The 24202-nt window shown below is 38.7% G+C and overlaps 1 protein-coding gene across 1 annotated transcript in view; it reads left to right on the top strand.

The window, feature by feature from the left end:
• Phlpp1 (PH domain and leucine rich repeat protein phosphatase 1) overlaps positions 1–24202 on the top strand; it is a 263807-nt gene that overhangs the window by 221272 nt on the left and 18333 nt on the right. The window contains exons 11-13 of the mRNA XM_029567169.1: positions 7698–7898; positions 9788–9950; positions 22187–22317. Coding sequence (XP_029423029.1) covers positions 7698–7898; positions 9788–9950; positions 22187–22317 — 495 coding nt within the window. The remainder of the gene's footprint in view (positions 1–7697; positions 7899–9787; positions 9951–22186; positions 22318–24202) is intronic.

A 24202-nucleotide genomic window follows, 5' to 3' on the forward strand; every position in this document is an offset into this window, starting at 1 on the left:
GATCTCTTTCATTTCAGTTAATCCCAGATCCAGTCAAGTTGACACCAGGATTAGCCATCACAGGTACCTAGAAAAAGACTGATCAACTTTGAGATTTAATAGTAAAACAGATTCTGAAAAATAACTTTTCAAGGCTATCATAGAAGAAAGATCAAGGAATTTTAAAGGGCAGATATTTAGATTGCCAGCAAACTTCTCAAAAGCATTAATGCAAAACAATAAGAAGCAGCATTTTAAAAAAAAAAGTATATGACTTAAACTTTATATCAAGCCAAGTTCCTTTTAAGATGACGTTATAGAAACTTACATGAGAAAAATAAAAATGCAATAAAGAAGAACTTAAAAGTTAGAGGTAAATTGATGGAAATGGAAGGCAGACCAAAAAGGAATAACGTTTGTATATAAGTCCTTGAAAAGCAAAGATTAAAAACAATGGAACAGAACTAATACTTAAAACTGTAAGCCAAAGTATATTTTCCAGCAGCAAACAAAAATTCTTAAAGTGAAAAACTATTAAGTCAGATAGTAAATGGTTAATCCCAGCACTTGGGAGGTAGAGGCAAGCAGATCTTTGTGAGTTCAAGGCCAGCCTGGTCTACATAGTGAGTTCCAGGACAGCTGCTGGGGCTATATACAGGGAGACCCTGTCTCAAAAAGACAAAAAAAAAAAAAAAAGGATCAGGCTGGGGAGATACCTCAATCAGTAAAGTACTTGCCACAAAACCATGAGGACCTTCAGATCCCCAACCCTACATAAAAAGCCAGATGTGGTCGTGTGTGCCTGTAACCCCACTGCTGAGGAGACAAAGGATCCCTGGGGCTTCTTGGCCAGCCGATGTAGCTGAATTAAGGGGTTCCCGGCTCAGTGAGAGACTCTTATCTCAAACGGTAAGGTGGAGAGCAATTGAGGAAGATCCCAATGTTGACCTCTTACCTTCACACACATGCACACTGTACACACACACACACACACACACACACACACAACCAAGATAATTTAATAATGCATAAATACAGATAACTATTGGAACAAAATCCCTTTCCTAAATTGTGTGTGTGTGTGTGTGTGTGTGTGTGTGTGTGTGTAACCTGTAAAGGAAAGTGTGGGGTGTGTGTGTAATATTACAGCTGAAACTAAACATCATATGTATCAGCACATATAGTTGAATTTAACTCAACTCAAATGTGTAAATAATCCACGCCCATCAGCTGATAGTTTGGTAAACAAAACTGTATCTCTACTTGTGGATTATGAATTATGTGTCTCACGCATACCGTAATTCAAAAGCTACTTTCTTAATGGGAAGGACCTGGGGTTTTTTCCCCTAGGATCAGTAACAGGACAAGGATTCCCACTATTTCATTGCTGTTTGATATTATATTGGATTTATTAGCCATGAAATTAGACAAAAATATAGGAATGAGGATTAGTAATAAAGAGATAGTCTATGTTTCCAGATAACATTGTAGCATATCTGAAAACTCTAGAGAATGGGTGGTAAATAACTCAAACAATAAAACATTTCAATAGGGTAACAGGATATAAAATCACATGCAGACGGTTTCATACATACAAACAGTATTCAGTAGGGGGATTATGTCGATTGCAAACCCCCATTTAAGATAGAGTCAAAGAAGATTGAATACTTGGGAATAAGCTTAAGAAATGTTCAAAAGCTGTATGAAGAAAACACTAAAGCACTCTGACTCCACAAAACTAAATTTTGAAAAATGGGAAGATAACCTCCGTTCTTAAGACAACCAATGATATCAGCTATTTGTAAGTTACTTTATAAATTTAACACAATCCTCACTTAAATACTACAACCTTGTAAAATGGTTACACAAATTGATATTATAGTTCATAAAGAGAAGGAAGAAACACGTAAGAATATTTCAGGAGGTGCTGGAGAGATGGCTCAATGGTTAAGAGCACTGACTGCTCTTACAGAGGACCTGGGTTTGAATCCCAGCACCCACAAGGCACCTAACACCCGTCCATAACTCCAGTTCCAGGGGATCCATTGCCCTCCTCTGACCTCCACAGGTGCATTCACATACATGCAGGCAGTACACTCATACACATAAAATAAAAATAATAAATAAAATAAAAAGAATATTTCAGTGATACCTAGGAAAACCCTGAAAAGTAAAATGACAAGGCAAACTCATTATCATGCTTTGTGTTCCTCTTTTTACGGTACCCTGAGAATGACACGACATGAGCTTATTCTGGGACGATAAACCATGGAACAAATATTGATTAATTTTCTATAAAATAATCATCTAGAACACACAGGTATCAAGGTCATTTAAAACATGTAAAGCTGGTGAGAGGAGACTGAGGGTGTATGGTAGCAAAAGGCGCAGTGCAGAGAATGAGCCCAAAGAGTGCAGCAGCAAAAGTGCAACAAGCAGTACTGGGTCTGAAGATAATTATCTGTAATCTTATGTCAATGTTAATTGACTTAAACCATTACAATTAATGAGTTAATTGTTCAACTCATTAAATCTGTAGTTTTTGTTTTGTTTCCATATTTATTAAAGCCTTTATTGTCAAAGTCAGGCTGATCTTTAGGCCTTAGGGTTGTGATGATGTGAGTTTTGTTAGACTGCATGCTAACTTTGACCTCCATTTCCCACTATTAGGTGGTAATTCTAGACAGTGAATCATTGTGATCATGTTTGCAAACTTACTAGTAAAATATAACATATAATATAGTGAGTCACAACTAACTCTTAAAAATTCATAGTGCAGGGGCTGGAGAGATGGCTCAGCGGTTAAGAACACTGACTGTTCTTGCAGAAGACCCAGGTTTGAATCCCAGCACCCACATGGAAGCTAACAACTGTGTAACTCCAGTTCCAGAGGATCTGACAGCCTCTTCTGTCTTCCATGGGCATTGCATGACACAGGTGCACTTACCTGCATGCAGGCAATACACGCATACACATTAAAAAAATATATATATTTTTAAAAATTCATAGTGCTGTTCCTGGTGGTACACACTTGTAGTCTTGGCACTCAGAGGACTGAAGCAAGAGAATGTCTAATTTGGGGCCAACCTGGGCAACATAGTTAGTTCAAGGCCAGACTGGGCTGCACAATGAAATCCTGTCTTAAAAGGCCTAAAATGCCATAAATCGCTGTATATCTCAGAGCAAATAAGGCTAAGTGCCATTTCATGAAACTTTGTTTCAGTTACATGTGCATACTATATTGTATGTGTACTGGCAGGTCATGTAAATGTATTTTGTACTCTTGAGGGCTGAAGAGATGGCTCAGAGGTTAAGAGCACTGGCTCCTCTTGGAGAGAACCTGGGTTCTGTTCCCTGCACCCACATGGCAGCTAACAACCATCTGTAACTCCAGTTCCAGGGGTTGAACGCCCTCTTCTGACCTCATGGTCATTGCGTGACATGGGTACAACCTACATACATGCAGGCAATACACACATTCAAATAAAATAAAAATAATAAAATATTTTAAAACTTATTTTGTACTCTTACGTTGCTGCAGATTTTATAAGGTTACTGCTTTAAGAGAGTTATTATTAGTCTTGTGAAAGTAAATGAAATTGAAATATAAGCAATAATAAGAAATGTAGATTGTATCAGGAGAGGACAACCTAGAGGCAGATGGACAGTGTGCCAAGGCAGAGGGCAGAGCCGTTGCTCCAGAAGCAGGAAGTGGCTTTTTTACTGCTATTATGGGCAGCTTCCCAAGTGCTCTTGGGCAAGAACCATTTCTATGTACCTTTTCTCTGTGATTTTTTGCTCTTTCAGCTAAGGAAAGCTTTTGAGTATGAAGCCATTGATAAGAGTTCAGTTTGAAGAGCCATGGGCAGGCACATCATATGCTCTTCACATCCCCTGCAGGTCCTGCTTAGATCCTCCAGCATTTTTGGAGAAAGGAGTCTGTGAAAATGTTTTCTGGAAAAAGTTTTTATTACTATTTTTTAATTATTATTTTTATTTTATGTGTATAAGTGTGTTGCCTGCATGTATGTGAGTGCACCCTGTTGTGCAATGCCACGGAGGTCAGAAGAGGGATTCAGAGTCACCTGGAACTGAATTTAAGGATGGTTCATAGCCACCATGTAGGTGCTGGGAATCGAACCCAGGTCCTCTGCAAGAGCAGTCAGTGCTCTCAACTGCTGAGCCATCTCTCCAGCCCCTTACTACCATTTTTAACGTCTGCATTCTGGAAAGATTGATGAGATCTGGATTTTATTTCTGCCTGTGCCACTCATCACTAACCATTACCAAGTGATTTGATTTTTCAGCTGTTTCTGTCTCTGAAATACGAGGTATATCAGGGATAATGGCAGGGACCATGGAGATAGAAAATAAGAGAGAACACCGGTTCCTATAAAGCAGCTTACAAATAAAAGTATTTTATTGCATTTTCTTTAATTAGAAAATGATTGTGTAGCGAGAGACACCTTGGCACATTAAGCACCCTCTCAGCACTTACTCCAGAAGTCTGTAAGGGAGAATCTTAAGGATGGTATCACATCAGAGTGGTTTAAGGAATGCAGTTTTTTTGTCTAGGTTGAAGACAGGGAGCAGGGTTATACAGCCTGTCATTAAGTAAACTGCTCTCCACACTGCTGAAAGGTTGTTCATTTAAAGTAGTTACTCTTTCTGGTGGAAGGGTGATACCTAGACCATTAAATCAGTTTAATTTGGCTCCTGCTGAAATAGTAAAACCAAAGGAAAAATATTTTGAAAGAATGGGTATTGAATTTAATTTTCCTGAAATCATGATAATTAAAAATTTTGTTAATCCATGTGTTTGCTGTTTGACCCTTAGCAGGATCACACTTTATGTGGTTCAAATAACATCCTTTGGAGCAAACCCACAGTTTCAACTAGCTTAGTTTCATTTCCTGGAGGAGTATAGGGTGAGGTTTCCCCCCACCACCTCCTTAATTTTCCATGGAGAGTATGCAGTTCCTTAAATACTGGCATTTCAAGTTGAAAAGTCCTTTTGGCAATAACTTTCTCCCCTTCGTTCAGATGCTGAAGGGTTTTTAAATCCCTTCAGACCTTCCTAGATAAGCATTGATGTGTCAAAGTTTTTAAAACAACATTTTCTCTTTTTTTTTTTCTGTCCTAAAAATGTGCAAACATTCATGAATTAATTCCTTCACCACTCTTTTATGTGTCTTTAGCTGCATATTTCCTAGAGAATTGTATTTTAATGAGGTTGTCAAATGATTTCCCAGCTAACCTTACTCCATGATATTTTAAGGGCAATAAAAATGCATTCTTTTACATTTTAATTTATTCTAAATCTACACTAAGGAACTTCTTAACCAGCATTTTTAAGTCAGATTGTAGAAATGGTACCTGATGAATAAGAATTCTGGTGATGAAAGTGGTTTTCTTCCTAGTTCAGACTATTTCAGAAACCACATGAATGACCTTTTACTTTCTCCATCACATACACGACTATAATTTCCCATGACTATTTATGGTCGCTACAGCCTGTTTCTGTACCCCCCTCCCCTTTTTCTTTAAATGTCAACCGAATACTTGGTTTTTTAATGGAAAATATTCTATTTTGGGGAATTTGCTTTTCCTCAGATAAGTCATGGCTTTGGGTATGTGTATAAATGTGGTGTGTGTACAAAATTGGAGTGTTAAATTAGTAGACTGATAGCTTAGAGTAACAGTCCCAGGGAAGGCTCCTGCTATAAAGTTTTCTTTTTCAAATATTTTATTATTTTTATTTTCTGTGTATGAGTGTGTTGCCTACATATATGTAAGTTCACCCATGTTGTGCAGTGCCCACAGAGCCAGAAGAGGGCGTTGGATTCCCCTGAAACTGGAGCTATGGATCGTTGTTAGCTGCTTATATGGGTGCTGGGAATTGAACCTCTGGTCCTCTGCAAGAGCAGATGGTGCTCTTAACCGCTGAGCCATCTCTCCCACTCCATCCAAGATTAAAAAATAACTGACATTCCATATTCTTGCTTTTAAAATTCCTTTTTCTCAACATATGACAGAACAGCTCAGAGTCCATGATGAATGCTTAAACCAAGATGATTTTGCACCAAAAGAACCAGGTGCTTCCTCAGCATGATAGATCCCTGTGAAGGGCAGGTAAATTACCCACATACTTCAGCAGGTGACCCTGTACACAGAACACTCCCTGTCTGGTTGCTGCAGCTGCACAGCCTGATGTCCTTTGAGTTGGGAGGGCTACCTCACTCCTGAGTCATGGACAGCCACTTTCTGTCCCCACTCTGTTCTTTTTGTACTTTTTTCTTTTTGAGATAGGGTTTCCCTGTAGCCCCTGCTGGCCTGGAACTATGTAGACCAGGTGGACCTGGAACTCACAGATATCATCTGCCTGCCTCTGCCTCCCAAGTCCCAAGTGCTGGGATTAAAGGTGTGTGCCACCATGCCCAACTCTTCCTGTACCTTTAGAATGATTTGGAACCTGATTGCTGGGAATTCTCTCCCTGTCTACAGCTGTGCATTGTATATATACTTCTGTTTTACAGTAACTGGAAAGAATGTGTGATTTTGACAATTTTAACTATCTTAGGTATAAAACTGTTATTTGTATTTTATCTGTTGTTCATTCCACCATCTGGTAACTGGCAGCATATATTGTCTTGCCTGTTTGTTTAGTGTAAATCTCATGGATGCATTCTGTAAGTATAGTAAAATACATAGAAAAATTCTAAGTGCAGGACCCGATAACTTTCTCAGAGTGAGCACACTCACATAACCAGTACCTAGACCAAGAATATAGAAAATCAGACACCCTCTGCTCATGCTGAATCCCTTCCTACCTGTGGACTCCAGCCACTCTTAACTTCTTTTGCCATATAGTAGTTTTGTCTGACTGTTCTCATTCAGCATTGTATTTGTGAAGTTCAACCCTTGATGTTGTAGTTATAGTTTTTCATTCTCAATGCTGCTGGTAGTCCATTGTTTTACTACAGGGCAGATTAGCTTGTATAGTTGTGAATATTTGACTGTAAAACATGGTACAGACATTATACTGGTGAGAAGCTTGTCACCATATGGTTTAGTTATATTGTGATCTAATACCCATTCATTTTATGAGTGTAACAACTTCTTTATTTTAAAAATAAGCAATTATATTTTTCTTCCTTGTCAGATTATTAAACTTATTTTTAAAATATATTATTATTTTTAAAATTTTATGTATATGAGTGTATTACCTGCTTGTATGTAAGTGCACCTGTGTCGTTCAGTGCCTGTGGAGGTCAGAAGAGGGCATCAGTTCCCCTGGAACTGGAGCTATGGATAGCTGTTAGCCACCATGTGGGTGCTGGGACTCAAACCTAGGTCCAGTGCTCTTAACTACTGAGCCATCTTTCTCCAAACCCCAGATTATTAACCTTATTAACCTTACCTCTTTCACTTTCTACCAGCTACAAAAATAATTACTTTCTTTTACCTTTGAATTTCAATAAAAGATTATTTGTATCTCCCTGTGTTTAATGCAGATAGATGTTGTGTTCACCATAAATAGTAGGTTGGGGATTCATAAACCTGCTAGATTGAATTCCCTAACACGGACCTGCCTTTTCATTCCTGTTTCTAAACTCAGCTTCCACCCATGCCTGCTGTCATCTAGCTTCGAGATTTGTTGAGTTTTGAACTAGAGCTCTGTCTTATCAATGGGGTTTTACTGCATTTTGTCATTGTAGCCTGAGATTCCTGAATGCATCTGCAAACAAACTGGACACGCTTCCTGCAGCCACACTTTCTGAAGAGACAAGCAGTATCTTACAGGAGTTGTATTTGACAAATAATAACCTCACGGATAAATGTGTGCCCTTATTAACAGGACACCCTCGTCTAAAGATTCTTCATATGGCCTATAACCGACTTCAGAGTTTTCCAGCAAGGTAATGGAGGGTTGTAAATTCTTAGTTGCATTTCAACAAATGTATTCATAGAAGGGGAAGAAGTCGAAGTGGAAATTTTTATTTCACAGGTAATATAAAGTATGTTTGCTTGTTCTACCCTCATTTATAGTTGTGTTTTATTTAAAATGAAATCGGCAACTATTCATTCCCCTAAGAAAAACTGTATTGGTTTTTCTAATATGAATGTATCCAGAGACCAAATCACTAGAATGTTCTTAAGATTTTGAAATAGGTATTTTTTTTTAAATAAGTAAAATTTTAAAACATAGGGCTTAGAACACACACCCACACATCAAAGAAACAAACACCAATCCTCTGGTGTTCTCCTGGTCACTACAGCTTAATACATGTACTAAATCAAAATAGAAGCACAGCCTCCCTCTGCTGCCCAGAGCTACCTCCCAGACGAAGCGTTTGCAGAAAGGAGGCCCACATATGTGTTGACTCCCAGTATTGCTTTAATTTGGGTAATACAGTTTTCTTTCCCATCTTTCCCCTCTTATTTGGATATTGATGGTTAAACTATTACTTCTGTGTATTTATTCTTTATGTAGAATGCAGTGATAATGATTTGGGGCAGGCACAAAAACTACATAAAATGTATCTAAAAGGGTTTCTTGTCTGTTATTGGATAGTATCTGTGTGAGCCCTGCATGAAAAATGATCATTGGCTCTGAGAATATACCCTATTTACTCATGCCAGATACGTATCACTCACCAAAGTACACATCAGGTTTTTATGCATTTGATAAAATTTCACCTTGGGAGGCTATAGATATGGCTCAGTGGTTAAGAGCACTGGCTGCTCTTGCAGAGGACCCAGGCTCAGCTCCCAGCACCCACATGATGGCTAATAACTGTAACTCTAGTACCAGGGGATCCATTGGCCTCTTCTGGCCTTTATGGGCACTGCACACACATGGTGCACTTACATACATGCAGGCAAAACACTCATACACATAAAATAAAAATAAAGAAAAAATTTAAAAATTCATCATGGTATAATTTGTCTCTCCCCTGGGGTTGTGATGTGTAGTAGTTCTCCTAGAAACCTGAGCTCATCAAGACTTCAGTCTCCTTCAAAGTAAACCACTAACCAAATGGTTATGAACATGCTCCACCAGTCAAGCATTTCTTATTCACTTTCTGTACTGAGAAATGGAAACTTCTTTACCTTTTCTTTTCTTGGTCTAATTTCTATACCTAATTTCTTTTCAAATATGAAGACCACATATTCAAATAATACAGAAATTCAGGCTAACATAGATGAATTGCTTCATATTATGTATATTATTATGTATAATATAGCATGATAAATGCTTTTTATTACATCAGAAGACTTGATTTCATAAGATAAAAACTTAATTCTTTTTATCTTAGGTATATATTCATATCAAGATAAGCAAAGAAGCTAGCCCTTGATATGTGACAGGTGACACAGAGATGGTGTTTTTTGATAATTTTTTTTAAGTATTACAACAAATGTAGCCTTAACAAGTTGAAAAGATACCTATAACTGTAAACTAAGCAGCTGAGATTATACCGATGAGGATTCCTATAGTCCTTGGAGTTCCTCATCACCAGAGGTGGAAAATGATATAAAGAGTAGATGCTGTCACTGTGGTAGATAGCTGTTCTGTCCTCCAGATTTACAGAGAATGCATGAAACTCTGGTTCTTGAACTTTTCCTCACTTGCTTACTTTCAAATTACAGATTATAGCCAGGTGTGGTGGCGCATGCCTTTAATCCCGGCACTGGGGAGGGAGTTTATTTAAAATAATAAGTTTCTCTTTTTCTCATTATGTGTATATAATTAAATTGCATTATAATTCGTTGATAATTCCCCCATCCATTTTCTCTTTCTTAGTAAAATGGCAAAATTGGAGGAACTTGAAGAAATTGATCTCAGTGGGAATAAATTGAAAGCCATCCCAACAACCATCATGAATTGCAGGCGCATGCACACTGTGATTGCTCACTCCAATTGCATTGAGGTCTTTCCTGAAGTTATGCAGCTCTCAGAAATCAAGGTATGTGGGTTGATTCCATAGACCCCAAGCTCCAAGTCAGCAAAGAGAGTTGATTTCCCTACTTTATTAGCTTTATATAATTATACCTTTGTTGACTTAAGCAGAGTGAAGACTTTCAATAGCCATTGTTGAATCCTTTCTACACTGTTGAATTACCAAAGTTGAAACACTACTGGGGTTATTCTGAAACTGGTATTCCTGCACTGTATCTCTGACTGTTGGAATGGCATGCATCTAGCCGTGCGGCCATCTCTGCTGCTTTCTCTTTCTAATAGTACTCATCTGCCTTATTTCCAGGGCATTTATCTAACTCAAAGGATGTGTCCAATGCGAGAGCTGTTTGAAAAAGTTAATGCTACCACTATCTAGCCCCTCACTCACCTAATTCAATAACATATGCCACCATGGTAGTCAGTGGTAGACAGCAGCATTGCTGTCACCAAACATTCATTTCAGCCGAATGAAATAGGTAGATTAGGTGTTGCTCTCATTTGATAAGTGAGAACACTGAGGTTCTGAATGAAGTGTTTTACTGTTGTGGGTGAATATAATGTTTTTCGTTCTTTGAATATAATGTTTCTCGTTCATATTTTATTATTTTTTACTTTATGTGTATGAGTGTACTGCGTGCGTGTATGCAAGTGCACCTGTGTCGTGCAGTGCCCATGGAGGTCAGAAGAAGGCGTCAGGTTTCCTTGGAACTGGAGTTATAGAGGGTTGTTAACTACCATGTGGGTACTGCAAATCAAACTCGGGTCCTCTGTAAGAGCAACCAGTGCTCTTAACTACTGAGCCAACTCTCCATCCCCTGGATATAATATTTTATGATGTTTTTCATTTACACCTTAGCATTTCTTTTTTTTTTTAATTTGTTGGTTTTATTGATTGATTGGTTGTGTTTTGCCTGGGTGTTTGTATATGTGCCATGCGTATGCAGTGTTCAAGGAAGCCAGAAGAGGTCATTGGATCCTTTGGAACTGGAGTTACTGGTCCAAGCCACCATGTGGGTGCTGGGAACTGAACCTGGGTCCCCTGCAAGAACAGCAAGTACTCTTACCCCTGAGCCATAATACAGCCAACCTTAGCATTTCTAATTAAGATCAATTAGATGATAACAACTTGGAGGATAAGTTAATCTATTAGGTAGGAAAAATTACTATTTTTCACTGTTTAGGAACTTCCTGATATAAACCTTGTGTATTAGATTAAGAAACTATACTAAAATTTGCATTTACTTTTAACAGCATGTAAATTTTTCTTTACTATAGTTTTCATATGTTTATTTGGTTAAGGTATATATAAGATATTCTGTATGCAAATGTGTGTGCTCTAAGCCATGAAAGGATTTACTCTTTGTTGTCATCATCTTTTAAGTATACATGGCATTTTAGACCATTTATTACAAGCTTCCAGGAAGTCTTTTACTTTTCATACAGTACCCTTCATAGAATGGCTCTGTGAGCATTGGATCCCAACTGAAAATTACCTCACCGCTCTGTTTCCTCATTAAAGATGAGGAAAGGAATCCAGGCATGATGGTGCACGCCTTTAATCCCATCACTCAGGAGGCAGAGGCAGGCAGATCTCTGTGGGTTCAGGCCAGGTCGGTCTACATAGTGAGTTCCAGGCCAGCTGGAGCTACAGGGAGACCCTGTCTCAAAAAGACCCCCCCCCAAAAAAAAAAAGATGAGGAAAGGAATCATTTCTTGGGACTAGAGAGATGATTCTACTCTTGCAGAGGGCCCAGATTCAATTCCCAGCACCAATATTGGGCCAGTTCATAACTGCTGATAATTCCAGTCCTAGGGGATCGGATGCCTTCTTCTGGCCTCCATGAGCACCTGCACACATGTGGTACATATACAGAGAAGCAGGCAGGGAAAATACCCATAAAAAATAATTGACTCAGGGAGGGAGGAAGAGAAAGAGAAAGAGGCGGGGGGAGGGAAGGATGGAGGGAAGGACGGAAGCCAGGGGGAGAGAGAGAGAATCTTTTGCAGTATTGTGAGGATGAAATGACACATGCACAGCATTTCAAGTGGAGGGTATATGGGAAGAACTCCATACATGTTTGTTGTTCTTAATGCAGATCCTAGGTGTGGCTTGTCTGTGATATTGATGACATGGAGCGCCCATTTTGATTGAAGGCCAACAAGTCCAGGAAATTTATCACTTAAAACAAATGTTTCTTTGCCTCCAGCACAGGAAAATTATCTGCTGTGTCTTACAGGGCTCTTTCTTAAGCTCCCATTTCTGGACACTGTTGTGGCTGTGCTGTGGTAGTATGGTAGCTTTCTCATGGACCAGCAGGGTGATATGCCAGCACACAGAGTGCCAGAGATGCCACAAAAGCAGCTCAAGGGAGAAGAGATTTATTTGAGCTCACAGTTCAAAGTACAGTCCATCATGACAGGAAGTCAAGTCCCTGCAACCCCCTCTTATAACTTTGTTCCTGGTACTATTTTCTAAGTGGTCTCCCTTCTTTTATCCATTGATTCATTTTCCTCTATCTTACTATATACTGTGGCGTTTTCCATTATCCAGCTTTTCCATTACAGTAGATACAGGATTTATTTGGGGGTCTGTCTTTTTGGGGGGAGGGTGGCTGGACTTTGAGTAATTACAAATATTCTTTATGTACAAAAATTTATTTTGAAAAAAGTATTATTTTGTTTTAGAAGTATGAATGGGTATTTTATTGTTTTCTTTTTCATATGAGAATATTTAAGTTACAGTGTATTTACACATTTAAACTTTTCAAAAGAAAATTCCCGGTAAGAATAGTGTATTTCAGTTGGGTGGGGTGGCACACACCTTTAATCCCAGCACTCTGGAGACAGAGGCAGGCAGGATCTCTGTGAGTTCAAGGCCAGCCTGGTCTACATAGTTCCAGGCCAGCTGGGGCTACTGGGAGACATGTCTCAAAAAGACCAAAACAAAACAAAAAAGAAAAGAATAGTGTATTTCATATGATTAATAAACCTATGAAAGTCTTTACTGCAAAAAGAGCCTGGTAGCCTATATTTAAATTAAATTATATATTACCATGATATGTATATGTGGTAGGGAGTGTGTACCACAGCACACTTGTGGAGGTCAAAGAACAGCTTTTGTGACATTGGTTTTCCTTTTCCACCTTTTCATGGGTTCTGGAAATCGAATGCAAGTCATTAGACCTGCAAGGCAAGTGCTTTTAACCACTGGGCATCTCTTTGGCCCTCTACAGTCTATTTTTTAGGAAGAAGTTTTATTTTTAGGGTAATATTTCAGCTTATATTAAAACTTTATTATTGAATTACTATCGTAAATTTTATTCAAATTGCTTCTTAAAGTGCAGTAGTTGTAAAGTATCTCATAAAAATATTTAGATCCTCCCAATTATAAAACTTAGATGACAATTTAAAGGGATAAGATTGTGGTTTATTTACCTGGTTTTCTCCAAATGGTCATATCTTTCCAGATATTAAAGGCAAGTGTGTATTCACAGCTCCTTTGATACCATTAGTTTTTTATTTTCTTTTTTTGTTGATTTTTGTTTTTAGTTCTTATGAATCTCGGGCTGACCTTGAATGCCTGTGTAGCCAATTAGTTTTCAATCAGCTAGTGAGAAAAACATGATTCATATCACCACTTAAGTAAGACTTCACTTTGCTGGACCTGAGCCTTGGTCTGTGCCTAGGTCACTAGTGGCTACACATCCCAGAAGCTCAGATGGTTGTGGAGACAGTACTTGTTTCTCCCTCTTTTCAGCCCTCAACTAAACTACAGAGAGGGTACATTAATAATGTAGTAGTTTTGCTTCAAAACCCGGATTTTTTCAAATCAGTAACCTCTTGTAATCTTTTTGGAATTTTATTTTAAGCAATTGAAGTGCATTTTTAGATAAGAACATAGTGAATAAAACTTGTACTGTGGGATTTTAATACCACATCAGCAGGTCCTTTGTTTTCATATTCATTCCTGTGGCTTCTTGACTCTTGAGTGTAGTTTACTACGTCCTCTTCAGAAAGTTATTTTCATGTGTATGTTATGCATTAGTAAAGTATTTGGATATGTTGTATAAGCTCATCCCTGGAATGAGTAATAAGGTATAAATTATTTTTAAACTATCACACTTTTTATAATGACTAAAAGAAGTTTGAAAAATAAGACTTCTCCCTGTATCTAGATCACTTCTCAACTCTCTAGAGAGGAAAACATAATCTGAGTCACCAGTGTAGTTCAGGCGTGGCCTAGCTGTACAAGCAGGCAAACCTGCTTGTTGCTAATGTTGAGTGAAAGAGAGTATCTGCTCCATCATAAAGGCACAAAGAATGTGGGGAGAAGACTGGGCTAGAGTGGATGGAAGAAAAGGATTAATTCTTCAGGAAGTTGGATAATGGGACAGAAGATAGGTCAGGACTCAGTTGGGTGGAGTAGTTGATCTCATACTTTTGAAGTCAGGAATGCTTCTGTAATTCATAGCCAACACCAGAAGCCAGGAACTTCCTAGTCCTGGAATCAGATTAGTTATTTAGTAAAGTTTCTGACAACCAGGGAAATCTGGTGTCAATTCCTATTTGGGGTAAGGCTCTGTCCAATGACTCAAGAAAATAAGCAGCAAGCAGGAGATAACCATTGAAGCCACTTTGTTCTCTGCCTCACAAAGAGCAGACTGGAAGAAAGCTAGGACTGCATATTCTCACTTTTTCAAAATTGATGCATTTAGGCTAGTTATGTTTCCATTTTTTTTAAAACTCTAGTTTCCCCATATGCTTCTGAAATCAGAGCTATGCCCTTTCCAACAGAATAGTGCCTCCATCTTTCAGAGTAGGCAGCTGCTGGTCCTCTGTGCATTCCATGTGCACATTGAAAAACACCTATTAAGAGATACCCCTGTATAGAAAGGTGCCCTGTAAATTGGGTCTTCAAAAGTAGCTTCAAAAGAACATGAAGTGGTTACATCATGCTCTTAATGCCTGGAGGTGAAAGGAAGTATGCTTATGTCTGAGAAAGGTGGAAGACAACTTGGAATGACTTCTAAATTCAAATCTTTTTCAATAAAAAATTTCATGTTCATTTTGTAGTTTCCTTTTTTTTTTTAACCATTTCTCTTTGGTTCACTATGAGAATATTGCTTCTTCTATGTAATCTTTAAGTAAAACTGAAGCCTGCAGAGGAAGCTTGTACCAGGTGTCCTATAACATTGTAATAAACTACTCATAACCAGTCGCAAGAATTACTGATATAAAGGAATTGATCAGTTAGTAAAGATTGCATTTTCTTTGAGTCAAATTTTGCTATTAATTTATTTCAGTATTTCAGAAAGTCCAGTATTTGAAGGATTTGAATACTATTTGGTGGAGTAAGGATTTGTAAAAACCAGATCTTTATCCTGATTATCATTTTTATCAGTTCAAATTCTTGCAACTCAATTTAAAATCTATTTGAGAAAAGTCATTGGAGATAGTGTATATGATACAGAAGGAAGGCTTCCTTCAAGACTGAGATCTTTTGTACTTCCCTTAAAGATGAGGGGCTTACACATTAATGTACATTTCTGAATAGTTATATATAAGTACAACTTTATATGCAGAAATAATACTATACTTTGTCTTCTGTGCTAACAGTAAAAGGTAGATTCAGATGGGCTCAATAAGTTAATAGGTTTACTTAGATGTATAGACAGCACAGTAATGGTCATTTCACTCCTCCGTTTTCTTTCACTGCTCCGTTTTCTTTAAGGGTGTGGCCTCTCTTGACATATCTGTGCTCCAGTGGATGGCTCCAAACCCGGGAGTGTATGAGCAGCACAAACTGGACTCAGTAGGTTGTGGGGGAAAAAAAGAGGACATGAAGCAGGAAAGGAGTGGGGCAGATCTGGGAGGAATAGGCTCCAGGTGAATATGATCAGAACACATTGTATGCATGCTTGAAGTCAAAGAACTAATAAAAATGCATTAAACATCCTTTCACTTAGCCATTTATATCAGGAACATATGGTAGTTTAATTAAGAGAATTTGTCTAAAAGTTGTGTAATGAACATGTGTGAACATTTATTATGCTATGTTGTTGCAATTTTACCCATAAGAAAGGAAATGGTAGACTGGCCTCTATGAGACACTACCACCTGCTGCTCATCATGGTTCCTCTCTGCCTTTCCAGAAAGCCTTGCTTTCTATTTTCTCCTCCTTGACATGCTTGCTGTTAGCTCACCCTACATGTGCTTTTTCCACATGCCTGGCTGTCTTTGATTCTGCAGAAGGATGTGGTCTTCTGGGAGGTGTCCTTGGGGTCTCAGCTGTCCCTGTATTGTCACAGCTTACACATTTTCACCATGCTGTTTGTCATAGGAGCTGAAGGTTGTTTTGTCTCTCTTTCCTCAATAGCTTGAGAGTCCCCCAGGGCTGAGGCTATGTCTGCTCCATCCAGGTATTCCTGATGTCTGGCTTTTTGCATGCCAGCTTTCAGTGGCTAAAGACCTGCTTAATACAGTCTTTTGAATGAATAGGCGGACTTCTTCTGACATCCAAATTTGAAAAGTTATCAAGCTTGGTATGTGGGAAAGCATTTACACATCAGTTCTTACCTTGTGAGGGCAGGACAGTGCAGAATGTGATTGGAAACTGTCAATGCTCTTGGGTCCTATGATAGACTAGGTATGGAAGAAAGGAAAGAAGGAAGGGAAAGGAAAGTAAGGAGTAGTTGCATCTCTAAATCAAAGGTCAAAATACTATTTCAGAGCAGTACAGACAGTTACTTGACAGTTGAAAATTGATGTCTGTTTCTTTGGTAATATGTATAATGTGTTTGTTTTCTTCCTCCTTTTCCTCCTCCCCCTCCTCTTCCCTCCTCCCCCTCTTGCTCTTCCTCTCCTTTCCTCCTCTCTCCTCTCCTCTCGCTCCCTTCCCCTCCCCTCCCCTTCCCCCTCCTCCTCTTCCTCCTCCTCCTCCTCCTTCTTCCCCCCCCCATCTCTCTCATCTCTCCCCTCCTGCCTCGGGCTCCAGGTGTTAGGGTTACAGAATGTGCCACCAAGTTCTTACTTCAGTCATGTTTTGTAAAGGAAGTATCATAATAAAGAAATGTTCCATGGAACTTCTGTGATAATTGTGTTTTAACTATACATCAGATTATACTTTTTAAGTTAGCATTAATTATTTTTCTTCTAAATCATGATTTCTCCTTCAATGATTTGTCTTACTTTTTCTGAAGATTGAATAATTCTTTTTGAGTTTTTCCTTATTATAGAAAAGTAATTTTTATTAGTTGTGCCTTGGAATTGGTGCCTGGGAGAGATAACTTGTTGTAGTCAAATTTAACATCCTATTCAGCAATTTTTCTTCAAGAAAATTGTAGCACATTAAACATAGAATTATACATATTAACAAATGTGAAGAAAATATAATGGCACTGTTTTTTCTGTACCTTACATTTTCTGTATTTTAGTGGTAGCCACTATAGTTATTCATCCAACAAGTGTTTGTTGAAAACCAAAGCCATCAAGTATTTAGGACTATGAAATACATGATGCTCAGAAAAAGTACTGAATTTTAGAGTATTTCAGATTTTGGATCTGGGGTTTATTAAAATCTGTGCAAATGTTCTAAATTATGAATAAGTACAGAATCTGAAATGCTTCTGGTCCCTAGCATTTTGGAGGAGGGGTTCTGAACCTGTTCCATAGTATTTGTGTGTCCCTACTACATAACTATGTGTCAACCTTCTGTGATTTTTATAAACAAACCACCTCCCACATGCAGAGATATAAAAGGATGCCTCTTATCTGTTGTTAATTGAAATAGTTGATACATAAAAATAAACAATGGCATTTAGGGTGCAGCCACTGGTTTCTCTAAGCTGAAGTTTAACCTAAGCACTTGTATCTCAAATCCCATTCTAGCAAATTAATTACTGAAAGTTCATATTAGGATAGTTCATTTATTCATTCACCAAGTAATTGCCTCCTATATATCAACCAGTTGCTTGTTTAGCCTTTTTGGTTTTGTTTTATCCTTTTAATGAAAGCATTTCTAACATAGCCTCTCTTTCCAACATGGCTTGATCAGGACATAAGGAGAGAAGTAACTCCTGTTCTTTGGAAGATCCTGCTCTAGTGGAAGAAATAAGTGGATAATTACCAGCGACTTTCAGTTGAAACAGAAGTTATAGTAAAGTTGGGATTGAATTGAGACATAGAAGGAATAGGACAGATTTGATCAGGTGAAAGGCAGGAAGAGCTTGAAGGAATAAGTTCTGGGCACAGAGTGGCACAAGGCACAGATGAATGACAGCTTGACACAGGCAGGAGCTGTAGTTGCTCTGATATGTACAAAACAGATCATGAGGAAACAAGTGGTAAAAGGTGGGAGAGAGGGCCTGATTCCTGGGAGTTTGATGGGTGAGCTTAAAGGTACTTGGAAGCAGCTGTAAAAATGAGACTGAAATGTAATTATATAGCATAAACCACATTTGAAAAATCACCTGACAGCAGTATGAGTGGATCAAGGGGAGGCAAGACTGAAAGCAAATTAATGATGTACTTACAGTCCTCAGGGAAGTGTGGTATGGAACTAAGTGGACAGTGGAAGTGACTGCAGTGAGTGAAAAACTTAGCTGGTGTGTCCTCACATGACAGGACTGAGCAAGCTCTCTTGGGCCTCTTTTTCCATGAATACTTACTCCTGGAGGGCTCTACACTCATGACCTAGTTACCTCCTAAAGGTCCCACTTCTTACTAATGTCACATTGAGCATAAGATTCTAATATAGAAATTTTGAGGGCCATAAGAATTCAGACCATAGTAGCTGGGAATGAAGATAAGGAAAATGGTTGTAATACAGAGATAAAAATTTAATGAAATTATATCTATGTTTGTGGGTTTTTTTAAGTGTTTTAAAAATACCAATAGGAAGGCTGTGAGTGGTGATGCACACCTTTAATACCAGTACTCAGAAGGCAGAGGCAGGGGAATCTCTGTAAATTTGAAGCTAGCCTTGTCTATAGCAAGTTCCAGGCTGTCCAGGACTACATAGTGAGACCTTGTCTCAAAAAATAAAATAAGAAGACTAATAAAGGAAAAGCCAGAATGCTAACTCTGTTTGGATGATAAATTTGAGGATAACTCTTCTAAGCTTTACTGTTTTCTGAACTTGGAAGCAGCTGTAAAAATGTTTTAGTGTTTATAATAAAACATAATTGTTGACAATGGTAGTATAATGAGGGTGTGAAACATTATTTCATAAATATATTATTTGAAATCCACTAATAATACATTTCTTCAAAAATACAAATTTTCATTTTTACCCCGTTTCTTCCCTTCTCCAGTCTTTAATAGGCTTAAATTCTTCAAGGATTTTTTCAAAGTAAAATAAAGATTTTGTCCACTTTTAAGATACTGACGTTCTTAGGTATAACTCCCCTTCCAAACATCTTGAGATATTCAGTGGATGGGCTCATTAAGGTTTTTTTAAATTACAGTAAGTTCCCAGCAGAAGCCCAGTAATTGGAAGCTTTCTACTCCATCCTACTGAATTGTGGATTCCACTCTCAAATCCAGAAGACTGGCATCATTCCTGTTTTCTATTATGCACTATGAACATTCTCCACCCAGATTCTTTGCTCTCAGAACAGAAGAAGGGTTCTTCTTAAAAGTATGCCTCACTTAAGCCTTTTATGAGAGAAGAGATATTGTTCCCATTTACAAGTGATACCTAATTTTTGTTCCAATCAACACAATAGTTCTTTGTGGTTGCTTTTCAGTAAGATTAGACAGGATGCATGGGGAGAGTCCAAGTGTTGGGTGCCTTGAGAACAGAATCTATATCATATTCATCCCCCACCCCTGTTCATAGTAGGTAGGCCCACCTGCTAGTTCCCTTTTCTGCTGATTTCTAATTGGGCCTCTTTTGAAGTATCTTCTTATTGTGTGTGTGTGTGTGTGTGTGTGTGCGCCCTATTTTTCACTCGTTTTGCATGGGTTTTATTTTATTTTTTTTGTAGTGCTAGCAATTGGATCCAGAATCTTTTGTTTTGCATTGATGTTCTAGTTTGTTTCTCCATTGCTGTGACAAAATACTCTAACCAGTACCAACTTGGTAAGGAAAGGGTTTATTTTATCTTACATCTCCCAGGCCACAGTTCATCACTGAGGGAGCCCAAGGTAGGAATTCAGGGCAAGAACCTGGAGGCAGGAACTGGAGCACAGACCATGAAGGAATGCTGCTTACTGGCTTGCTTCTCTGGCCTCTGCTCAGCCTGCTTTCTTATGCATCACAGGCCGACCTGCCCAGGGGTGGCACCACCCACAGTGGGCTGGGCCCTCCCACATCACACAATGAAATTCCCCAATTGAGGCTTCCTCAGTCCAGGTGTGTCAAGTTGACACTAACGCTATCCAGCATAATTGACAAGGCTCTTGGAGGTTCATTTTAATATTGGAATTGCAACCTTGATGGCCACAGCAGGCACAGAGGTTTTGTAGGTAGTGGGAAAAGCTCCTATGTTTAGGGTTTTTCAGTAAATGCTTTATATTAAATCTAGAGATAAACTTAAATGGAAAAGATTGAGGATGTATTCAAAGAAAGTAAAAAGAAATTGCTTAGCAGTTTTTTTTAATTTTTGAGGCTGTCATATGTGAGTACTGTCTTTGTATCATTTCTGCCTCTCCCTCCCACCTCTAACCCCTCTTATACCCCCTACTCCCTCTCAAATTCATGACTTCTTTAATAATTGTGGTTAAGCACAAAGGCATGCATTCTCTCTCTCTCTGTCTCTCTCTCTGTCTCTCTCTGTCTCTGTCTCTCTCTGTCTCTCTGTCTCTCTCTCTCTCTCTCTCTCACACACACACACACACACAAAACCTACTGAGTTCATTTAGTGGTACCTGTGTATACATGTGTTTAGGACTGACCACTTGGGATTGGATAGAATATCAGGAAGCTCGTCCCTGGAGAAAATAGATTCTCCCTCTCCTAGTACCCATTGATTTGCTTGTAGCTCTTCATCTAGGGGTGGGACCTTGTGAAATTCCTCCCATCCACATCAGCGTGTCACCTGGTACTGTCATCATGCAGGTCTTATTTAGGCAACCAGATTGTTAGAATTTCATAGGTGCTACAGCCTCCCTGTCATATCTAGAAGACACTATCTAGCAGCAGGTGTCCTGCTCCTCTGGCTCTTACAGTCTTTCCTTCCCCCCTTCTGCAGTGTTGCAAGTGCCTTAGGTGTAAGGGTTGTGTTATAGGTGTGTCATTTGGAGCTGGGCACCCCATAATCACTTATTCACTACATTTTGACCAATTGTGGATCTATGTAATAGTCGCTATCTTTTGCAAAAAGAAGCTTCTTTGATGAGGAGAGCTACATTTATTTGTGTGTGTAAGTATTTAGAATGCAGTTAGAGATTATATTGGTTCAGGAAATGGCAGTAGTAGGTTCCTCTGCAGGTCCATGACCTCTCCAGCTATGGATATTTGGCTAGGTCTACAGAATCAGGTATGAATTTCTGCCTATGGAGTCTAGTTAGACAGCTGTTTATTACTCCCAAGATAAAAGCACCACTGTTGCACAACTGGGGTTATCTTGCCAGGCTGATCATTATTGTGGTTCATAGGCTTTAACAGCTGGTTGGGTTATTGATTGCCTTTCTTCCTTGGCAACTTGCATAGCACCTTCTGATACCATGGGAGCTAGTCCTCAGGGAGGAGACTTCAGATCAGATACAGCTCAGTTTCTCCAAATTCTTGGTCTGAAGTATGTGGTGTCTTCAATAATAGGGTCTTACCTTCAAGTTCGGGAGGCAACCATGGGCAGTGGCAATAGCCTGTTTTATTTTGGAAGTATCTTGGAGCCCCCGGACCAACAACTCAAAAGGAAGTTTTCCATGCTGTGCACTGGAGGTTTTGTTAGGTAGTCTATGAATCTTTGGGGGAGGGGCATTATCACTACATATGTCACCACATTTGTTTTTGGTTTTGGGTTTTAAGACAAATCTCATTACATAGCCCTGGCTGGCCTGGAATTTTCTGTGTAAACCAGGCTGATCTTGAGATCTGCCTGCCTCTGCCTCCCAAATGCTGGGATTAAAGGCATGTGCCACCATGCGTAGCCATGACTGCATTTGTATAAGCAGAGTGGAAGGGAGCTGCCTTTTGTTTATTCCACCAGTAATGGCTGAAGTCATTGACCTCCAGAACATAGGATTTAGAACTCATGGCCCTCTCCAGATCATCTTTCTTGTTTCCATTTGTTCCATCAGTGTGTGGATCTGAGCTGTAATGAGCTAAGTGAAGTCACTTTACCAGAAAACCTGCCACCCAAACTACAAGAGCTAGACCTGACTGGAAACCCCCGCCTTGCCCTCGACCACAAAACCCTGGAGCTGCTGAAGTAAGTATTTTGTAAAGCACTGTGGCCCCTCAGTGTTCACTAGCAATGAGATTTATAACATAGTGAAGACATGAAACGGGAATCACCTATTGACTTACTGTCTGCATATACACCAGGAGATAGGACACATAGCGGGAGCACCATCCAAGCGGTGAACTTAAATCCAAGTGCTTACTGATAACATGATTGTGGTACCTAATGCCAGTATTAGGGAAGGATTTTGAAAGAGGTGGGTAATGTGAAGGAAGTTAGTAGTTAGAAACTAAACTCTGGATTATTAAAAAAACAATAAAACTGGGAATATGGAGTCATTGTAGTTAGATCCTGCCAAAGTTCTCTTCCTGTCTTGTCAGAGTTCATTAACATACCTTCATCCTGGATGTTGATAAAATATGACAGGTTGAATATTGTTTAAGGTAATATCAGCAGAAAAGATGCCATTGTCTGAATGTTTACCACAGAATTTCAAGTGTCCATAGAATTAAATAAATTGAGCTTCACAAATATAATCCAGTTATTAAAATCAAGATGTAGAACTGTAGTATTAGTTGGAAGGCTCTCCATTTTCATATAAATTAAAAAAACTTACAAACAAATACATACATACATAATCACATATTTTTGAAAAATTAATGCATGTGCATCATGCATATGTAAATTTTCATATACCTAAAATAAGCCCAAAAGACTAGATAACAAAAATATTAAAATAAAATTTCTGGATACTCGGATTATATGAGTGGACATTCCTTTCTCCTTTAGACTCCTGAATACCTGTTTTATGCAGTCTATAAGTAGTGGTCTTGAACATTGGCCCACCTCAGTCATTGTTTCTGCTGTACATGCCTGTACACTGTTGGAATTGTCATCATATCTTAAAGAAAAACTGAAAAGATGAGAATTTTGGTGAATGGTCCCTTAATACACTTTTTAGGTAGTGTAACTCAAAACTTGAAGGCCTCTTAAAGAGATTCCTGGTTAGAATAGGTCTAATGCTCACTTGCTGACTTTTTAAGTACTTAGAGAAAAATTGCTGTGTTATATAACCAAAAAATGCTGCCTAGGCAGAATGTCCTAGGAAAGACACAGGGACTTGGTCTTTCTGAACAATTTATGGTATGGGCAACTTCCTCAGTCAGTTATTTCACCCCTTATAAGCTGACCTGAATGGCCAGCATGATCTCTGGTCAAGACTAAGAGTACCATGAATTATCAAAGTATATTTCTATCTTAATGAGTGTTTATGATATTCAAGTTTTATATTAAAGAATTATGTCAAAGCTGGGCATGGAGGCTCACACCTATTAATCCCAACACTTAACGAAGCTAAGGCAGGAGGATTGCCTCAAGTTGGAGGGCAGCCTAGGCTACACAGTGATTTACAAGACTCCCTGGGTTACAGAGTGTCTCCAAAGGAAACAAAAGTATTGTGTAAGCAAGAATGGATTTTTTTTTTAAATCAAAAGAGTGGAAAATGTCTCAATAAAAGAAATCAATATATATGGATTGGTTTTAATATTTATATTGTATGTATTTTTGCATGAATTTTGCACATGAAAGTTTTAAATATCTATTCCAAAAACTACCGAAGAGTAAATCTAAAAGGCAAATGAAAACTGGAAGAAACATGGATGAAATGAATTTGAAGCATTAAAATTGTTAGTAGAAAGTGCTCTTATAAGCCAGTAAGAAAAGTTCTCATTTGGGGACTGGAGAGATGACTCAGCAGTTAAGAGCATGTACTGCTTGAGTTCAGTTCCCGGTACCCACATCAAGTGGCTCTTAACTAATTGTAACTCCAGCTCCAGAGGATCCAGTGTCCGTCTCTGGCCTCCACAGACACCTGTACTCACATGTGCACACACACATAAAATAAATCCTTTGT

The sequence above is a fragment of the Nannospalax galili genome, unplaced genomic scaffold, assembly GCF_000622305.1.
Source record: "Nannospalax galili isolate Female #2095 unplaced genomic scaffold, S.galili_v1.0 scaffold298, whole genome shotgun sequence".
In the NCBI taxonomy this organism is placed as follows: domain Eukaryota; kingdom Metazoa; phylum Chordata; class Mammalia; order Rodentia; family Spalacidae; genus Nannospalax; species Nannospalax galili.